This window comes from Gopherus evgoodei, chromosome 2 (genome assembly GCF_007399415.2).
Source record: "Gopherus evgoodei ecotype Sinaloan lineage chromosome 2, rGopEvg1_v1.p, whole genome shotgun sequence".
Lineage (NCBI taxonomy): Eukaryota > Metazoa > Chordata > Testudines > Testudinidae > Gopherus > Gopherus evgoodei.
The window spans coordinates 217,075,196-217,084,083 of NC_044323.1; the positions used below are offsets into that span (position 1 = coordinate 217,075,196).

Here is an 8,888-nt window from a genome sequence, read left to right on the forward strand (position 1 = left end):
TGGCCACTCAGAGCGGTCAATGTAAACAAACAAACTGTCTCGTGGCCTGCCAGCGAATTACCCTGGTTGGCCAGAGGTTGAAGCTCCTTGGTCTTGCCACCATTCCCCTGGCTACAACTCTGACATGCATTTTGTTTACAGAAACAATGAGAACAAGCACAAATTACTACCCTCATAAGGCATTAATTCAATCATTGCTGAAATAGTCCTTTGATGCAGACATATTCAAAAATTCCTAACATATAAACACAATACAGTAGCTGAAAAGGGATGGTCGACCAGTTGCAGAGTGAAAGTCTAAGAGGAGATTAATTCCAGATATTAAATCTTTGCAGCACTCCAGACTCCTCAGTTTGAAACCTCATATCTTCCACCACTAGCCACAGAATAACACAATCATTCTGGAAGTTCAGTCTTGCCTACAGGCAAGAACTTGTCCCATCATAGCAGGAACAAAACTAGCTCAGCGGGATGTTCAGTACCAAGGCTGGCAATAAGAGTCATCAACCAAAGAAGCAGTGTTCTTACATGTGAGTTTAAACTTGGGAATGTAATCTTTATAAATGTCTTTCTCAAACTGTTTCTATACCAAACTAGATGCATAATGAGTATAATCAGTTCAAGCAAATGGTGTGGCTTATCTTTAGAGTACCTACTCATAGTTATTGAAACTTTATAAGCATACTGGAGAACAAAGAAATGAAGCTGAATGGATTTTCAACTTAACCTTTTGATTACTTAAATAGCTCCTCCAACAAGTGTATCTTCTGAATGAACACCTTGTGTGACAGGAGAGAGATCATTACAGATGTAATGACAATGACTCTTCTCCAACTATGGCCCTAAAGGAAACCTTTTTTTTTTTTTTTGCAAGGACAAATGTACTAGTCTACATAAATAGACTTTAATGGATTAGAGAATGAGTGAATCCCATTAAATATATCAACAGTGTCAAACCTTTTGTTAAAACACATTTACGTATTGAGAAAACATTGTGTAGCTAGGCCATAGCAACAAAAAACAAATTTGTTGCCAGATTATATTTATGCTCTTGGAATCTAGCTAGCACATGAACTGGGCACTTCATAGATAGATTGATAGATGTAGGGTCTTTGGGTTGGATAAGTGTGAACCACTAGTGTAGTCAAGGGTAAACAGAGTTTACCCGCTTCTTATTTGGGGAATAAGGAGTTTACTTTGGGTTAGTTTACCCACTTCTTTTTTCTACCACTATACCACTGCTGTGAACCCTTATTTACAGGCTTTTCGCTATAAATTCCAGTGTAATGTACTACTTTGTGCCCCCTCTCTAACTCATGGACATATTGGCAAGAAAGAAGAGGCATAAATCATAATGTGTTATAAAGAAATACAAGATGCCTGTTGATCATTTTTAAATTTGAGGAATATGAAGAATAATTTCTTTTCTGCCTATAAGTTCTATGATTCTGTAATACTCTTTGAGGCAGGAGAGATAGAAGAAAGTTGAGAATGGAAGAAAGATGGGAGTTCAGGGAATCCACAGTTAATCAGTGGAGGTAAAGGAGTAAAGCTAACATGGCTTTTGGAAAGCTTTAACCCAGAGCATTAGGAAAGTTTGGGGTTATTTTAATGAACCATTGGTACCTGAAGCCCAATAGAATTTCTGGTGCATTCATTTATAGTGCAGAAAAATCAAATCAGTGGATAGCTTTAGTCCACACATATTCATCGATGAGTAATCACCGTGGGGTGGAGTGGGATGAGGCTGAGTGATATATAAAGAAGAGGACAATATAGGAGTCCATTTAGAACATTGGTTTCAAAACGTTTTGGTAACACACCCCCTTTTTAATTTTTAAGAAACCTTCATGCCCCCCACCTCTCCTTTACCATCGTCCAACCCCCTTTTAACAAATTCAATTTGTAATTTAAAATTAAGAATAAACACAAATAGTTTTCTTGGCATGAAAAATTAATAAAAATGTAATTAAAATAAGAAATAGCATAAACAAAACAAATTTAATGTGAAGGATGTTGCTGCATTTTCTTCATGAGTTGGGAAATCCTAGGTTTGAAAAATGAAAGTGCGCAACTCAAATCGTTTTTGACATCCAGTTTTGTTTTTATTATAACTAAACTTGAAAAGTTTTTTTCAGAGAGGTACTTTGATGAAAATGGAAGAATAATACGTAGCACTTCTCCATCTTCCGGGTAAATCGAGAAATATTTTATCCAAAATTCCTCCAGGCTTAAGTTTTTGAAAATATCTGTCACCCTTGAATCATATTTCATTTCTAGTGCTTGTTCTTGCAATACTTCTGGCAATGAATCAACATCAATGCTGAATGGATTATGTGCTAATTTATGAATGGGGTTGCAAGAAAAGTTGTCTGGAAAATAGCGGGTGAATTCATTAGCAAGGCAGTCCAGATGAAACAAAATTTTGTTCTTCAGATTCTCTTTACAAAGGTCAGTGAGTGATGAAAATGTTAGAAAAGACAAAAAGTTAGGCAGCTGAGCTTGCATTCGACATTTCCAAATCTTTATTTTTTCTGTAAATGCTTTGATGGCATCATGGTGCGCTATAGTGTTTGCAGCATTGTTTCCTTGCAGCTTCAAATTGAGATTGTTCAAAGATTCAAAAATGTCCACGAGGTATGCCAATGGAAGTTGAAACATTTGGTTTGTGAACGCACGATATAACTCTTGTTTTTTCTGTTGCTTGAGGAAAATTTCCACTTCGTCTTTCAGTTTGAATAATCTCAAAAGTATGTTCCCTTTGGAAAGCCATTGTACCTCTATGTGAAACAAAATAATTTTGTGATTCGCTCCCAAATCCACACACAGAGCTGCAACAAGTGTCGTATTTAAAGCTCTGTTCTTCACAAACTTGACAACTTTGATGGCCAAATTCAATGAGTCACATAAGTCATCTGGAAGGGTTTTAGCAACCAAGACTTGTCTGTGTATGATACAGTGAGTCATCGTTACAACTGGATTTTTTTTCTTTCACCCATGTCACAAATCCAGAGTGAGAGCCAAGCATTTCTGGACCACCATCTGTGCAGACACCAACCAGTTTTTCCCATGAAAGTCCATTTTCTTAAAAAAAAAGTCAGAAACGGTTTTCATAACATCAGAAGCCTTTGATGTGATCATCAATTCCTTCAAAAAAAGCAATTCTTCTTTTACAATTCCGTCATTAATGAATCGAATGTAGATGAGAAACTGACAGTATTGTGCTACATCAATGCTATTGTCGCACTGAATTGCAAAGAAAGGAGAAGCTTTCACTGCCTCCACAATTTGAAGTTTTAGATCTTTTGCCATGTCATCAATGCAAAGTTTCACAGAATTGTCAGAAAGCGAAATTTCTGATTTTTTTTTTTCTGTTTTAGCACCAAGCACGGTATCAGCTGCTTTTAACAAGCAAGGCTTCATGAGAGTTTCTCCTATAATGTGCACTTTCTTGGCTTTAGTGATGGGCAACAACTGTTCATAAGATGCTTATACACTTTGGCTGACACTTGATAAAAAGCTCCAGTACTGTCCAGCTTCATGCATTTTAAGTTTTGAAGTTTATCAGCAAAAAACTCTTTTGGTTTGTCTTTCAAAGCACTGTGGTTCTTTGTGTCACTCAAGATGACTAGGTCTCAAGGCATCATTGTTGAGAAGTGAGTGGCATACTATGCATTGAGGATGATCAATCTTGTTTGTTTCCATGATGGTGAAACTATATTTAATGTAGTCTTCATCGTACTTCCTTTTCTTAATCGTGGCCATAATATACTAATAAAAAAAGCTATAAAATAAATTTCCTGATTCCTGAATAATAATGGATGCAAGTTAATTTGAGTTATGGTGAACATTTATTTACTACTATAATATACGAACAGGTACTGCCCTATATATACCATACCACCAGTCCAGCAAGTAGCCAGTCTTATGCGGTGAGTGGTGGAGGTAACCACTCCCATGATAGAACAGTCTCAAACACTCTTGCAAGTGAACTAGGAAGTTTTAAAAAGTTCCATCGCTTTCTACATATTTCTTTGGCCTCCCCACTGACCAAAATGGCACTCCTACAATCAAAAGGCAAAAAATAAAAAATATTTGCATTTTGTGGTATGAAATTTGAAAACATTGCAGTTATATACTTTCATTTATAGTTGTATTTTTATTATTGTATTTTGTTATTGTCTGCTTATATACATAATAAAAACCGAGAAGATTGTTAATATTTTATTGTAGTTAAATAATATAAGCTGGTAATTGGACATTTTCATGAATAGTTATTATTATGTATACAGAATATGTATAATTTATTTTCTGTTGGTCTAATAAATAAATAAAATATTTTTTTTACACTGATAATTTTTTTTTGTTATTAAAATTTCACAGCCTCGCATCCCCCTTGGAATTTCTTCAGCCCCCCACCCACCAAGGGGAGCAAGCCGCTTAGTTTGGGAATTGATGGTTTAGAAAGTATGGTCCAATATATGGCAGCAGCCCATATTCTATTTAAAATACCCAATTTTATTCATTAAAAATGATAGTATTCTACACACAGTGAGGAATAGGGACCAGGAAGACAGTGCCCATAAAAGGAATAATAAATATATAGCATAAATATAACTTCTCTGCAAGGAAGGCATAGCTTACTTAATTCATCACAGCATTTGATTCTGCACCCTTTATGACTTTTGGAGAGCTCTCTAATTTGTATCACATAAGAGATGGTTTTAATAAATAAAACATTTGCATTGAACCAGGGCAGGCTCCAGGCTACAGCGTGTGCCAAGCGCATGCTTGGGGCAGCATGCCGCGGGGGGCGCTCTGCCGGTTGCCAGGAGGGCGGCAGGCGGCTCCGGTGGAGCTCCCGCCGGCGTTCCTGTGGAGGGTCTGCTGGTCCTGCGGCTCCAGTGAAGCATCCGCAGGCACGCCTGTGGGAGATCCACCGGAGCTGCGGGACCAGTGGACCCTCCACAGGAACGCCGGCAGGAGGTCCACCAGAGCCACCTGCCGCCCTCCCGGCAACCGTCAGAGCGCCCCCCGCGGCGTGTTGCTGTGCTTGAGGCGGCGAAATGGCTAGAGCCAGCATTGAACATATGTTGACATCCCATCCTCTTCAGCTGGCCTACTGGAGGATAGTGTGTTCTGTACCTAACTGGCAGGAAAGCACTTTTGGTTAGTTGCTCATTAGTAGGACAGGCTTTGCAATATGCTCCAGTTGCACTGCCCTCTCTCCAGTAATGGGAGCTTAATCGCTAAAGGCCCTTCTATAAACCCATTTTAACTGGCAATTTAAAACAGTCAGAGTATACCAGTGAAACCGATTGTAAGAGTTTTGGCTTATTACCCAGGGTATACAAAACTGCCCTATGAGATAACTATATTTTTCATAGGTATTTGCCAATAAGAGGTAGTGTCTACTGGAAATAAATTTTACTCATTCTTCTCCTCCCTACATTCAATAAGATTAATATGAAGATGACAATTCACATAAATCACTAATTGTCACTGTTCACAACACATTTACCAGATAGTATTGCTTCTATCCTCATTTTATATTTATAGGACATCTCGGGACTGAGTTTCAAAAATGACCTCCAACTTGTGGGCTCACGTTAATCATGCCAATATATTTGCATGTGTAAGACACTTTTCGTTGAAGCCCCTTGAAACATTTTACAATGATTTACTAATTGAGCTTCAAAACACCCTTAAGCCTCACAAAATAGGAATATGTAGCTATTGTATCACTCAATTCTGAAATGCAGGCACCTTTGGAGCAGAGCGAAGCAGCTGTTTAAAGCACACAACAACACACAACAGTTTAGAAGAAGAATTCTATGTCTTACTGAAATTGTAGGAGGAATCTGAGTAATTAATTGAGTTGGAGTTTGGCCAGGAAAATGGGGTTAACATCTTTGCTCTTACAAAAAAAAGGTGCTATGGGACCTTAGATTTTACAGGAATCTGGTTTTACATCTCATCCAGAAGACAATAGCCCTAATTCTGCTCTTAGCTACACCAGAAAAATTAGAAGTGACTCCACTGAAGTCAGTGGAGTTACATCAGTGTCTCCTGCCATCGTATTGGGAAAGTCAGCATCTAATGAATCACTAATGCTTCCCACAACATCCAGTTATTCCCCGCTTAACTTGTGAGATCAACTAAGAACACAGCACAAGTCTGGTTGTAGTTTCATATCTAACTATGTTCACTGGACAAAGTCGGATAACAGAATTGAATAAAAGAAATAGTTAAAATTAGAAACCTTTATGTCTATGACTCAGGGCCAGATTCTCAAACAGCGTGAAATGAAAATAATTTATGGAAATATTAGACATGAGTACTGATGGCTATTTGAATTATTTTCACTTGTTCTTCTACACGTTATGTACATTCTCTTTAACTTTAATGGCATGACAAACATGTCACATAACACACTACATATTTACTCTGTTCAGTTATCAAGATCTGTGTTACTTACTAGTATTTTATTTTATTTTATTTTAAAGATGACATTAAAATGCACAGCTGTTTCAAATGGAACATAAAATCCACCAAAAAGCCAGATTTGCAGAATTTTGTAGAAAATTGCAAACATTCAGCTGTCATCCTACCACCCATTATAATTGGTATAAATAACCTCCATTTAATATGTGAGGATTTTTTAAAAAGATGTTTGCATTGAAAGAGAACTCCAGGTGCTTTTAGAGTTATTTGGGACATTTTCCAGTTGACAATATGGAAATGCTGCCACTTAAGCCAGGGAGCTTGTTGCTATGGGGACACAAAAGCAGCAGCATTTGATAACTTGGCAGTTGTTACACTGGCAAAGAGAGAAACTCAGCGACAGGGACTGTTGAATAATTTCAGGTGGATGTGCACTAGGGATGGATGAAATGGTTCAGAAAATAAAGAAAAATGAAAAATATCTTTCTTTTCAACTCACAATCTCTCCTTCACATATGGTCTTTTTGGTATACTGCACTGGCTCACAAGCTTTAACACTTATGAAACTAGTAGGAAAGACAGCCCTATCAACACATATAATAATGGATTCACAAATGCATTTTAGGATGGATATGCATTAGACAGCACAGTGTAGCAGAGATGGCAATGAGATATGAAAGCAGAAAAAGCCATTGTGAGTTTTGGATGCTCTCTTGTTAGTGTATGCACAGTATGCCTCAAATGGCATGTAACCAGGATTCACCACCAAATTTGGTCCGCTGGTTGGATCATTAGCTTCCCTGGCCTGGGTCAGGTATTGATGGGAAGTGTGATGTGAACGCTGATCCATGCTCCCAACTAAGAGATGTCTTAGGCTAGAACAGGGAGGTGATAGTCCCTTTCTAAATCACTCTGATGATACTATAGCTAGAATATTATATCCACTGCATCTCAGGACATAGAAAGTTGTGGACAAACTGTAAGGAACTCAAAGAAGAGTAACAAATTGATCAAAAGCTGGAGGGACTGGTTTATAATGAAAGACTAAAAAACTAAATGTGTACACGTTGGCTGAATGGTTACTAAAAAGAGGTATGATAACTGTCTAGAAATATTTGAAGAGTATGAATGTCAGAAATAGGATGAAATGTTTAGGATAGTCAAAGATATCCTTGAGAGGAATTGGGGTGAAATGAGGGAAAGAAAAATCTAAGTTAAAACAAATCTCCTATAGTGAAACCTATTAGATTGTAGTATAGTCATTGTCATCTAAGGGGAATGGTGAATGCCTCACTGAATCATTATAAATGGGACTGGACAATGCATAGTAGAAAATATACTTTAGGGAACAATCATGTGCTATCAGGAGGTAAACTAGGTCATGCAGTAGGGCTTTCTATCTCTAATCTTGGAAGGCCAAATCCTGTTGACCTTACTGGAACAAAATTCCAATTCATATCTGTAAGGACAGCAAGCTTTGACCTATGATTTTATGATTAAGCACAAATAATCAATACACCAATGACAATTCAATAGTGCATTTGTGGTAGTGCAGGGAGCTATGGAACAGTGATCTTGGATTCTGCTGTATCTACCAGTATTACATATTATGTGTAAAGGAATTACATATCAAACCGCTAGAAATACTTCAAGTGTGATCACCATAGTCTTGTATCTTTGTTCCAACAAATGAACTTTCTCTGTTCCCTTTTCTAGTTTCTCCTTCCAGTATGTGCTCTTAAAATTATCCCATTCATTTGTAAAGTGCCTGGATTTGTTTTTTTTCTCAATGCCAATATAAAATCAAAGATATAATACACACGTAGGGCTAGATTTTCAGAGATCCTGTGTATTCACAATTCCAGTGGAAGTCAATGAGAGCTGCAGGGCACAATATCTCTGAGAATCAGCCTATATGTAGATAAATAAAGAATAGCATATGGATGTTGTACAAGACACAACATAAGAGAAATCTCTTAAGAGACTGTGAACTAATGCAACTACATGCTTTATGCTGCAGTCCAACTTGCAATCACTAGGCCATCTCACCACAGGGGACAAACAGGAATTGAGAGTTATTGAACATTGCCAATTTTCACCGTGAATTTTATTTAGCACAGATGTTTCCATAATTGTGACACACTGGGAAAATCCACATGCTCAATAGTCCTCAAACTCATGCTTCCATCTGTGCAGTGTGATGTGCTACAGTTACTGCACATGGCTGCAATATAAAACATACAGGAACACTGTCTGGCACAAGTTCTATTGGAAGATTTTTCCTAGTACCATCTGTGCTTTTTTATTTACTTCTATTCCTGTGTTTCTGTATTTATATTTAACACAATTATAAGCAGGCAATATAGATTTTATATGCTCTGGTGAAAATGAGAGTGTATAAAGAACCATATAAAGTTGGAAGTAGAGTTATAAAGCTCTCACAA

The 8,888-nt window shown here is 37.4% G+C and overlaps 1 protein-coding gene across 1 annotated transcript; it reads right to left on the reverse strand.

Moving 5' to 3' along the window:
- Positions 1-2,001: 2,001 nt before the first annotated feature.
- On the reverse strand, positions 2,002-3,765 carry LOC115645038 (protein ZBED8-like). The gene is given in 5 exon segments (XM_030549444.1): positions 2,002-2,991; positions 2,993-3,085; positions 3,088-3,488; positions 3,491-3,612; positions 3,614-3,765. Coding segments are annotated over 5 exon segments (1,758 nt in total).
- Positions 3,766-8,888: the final 5,123 nt, after the last annotated feature.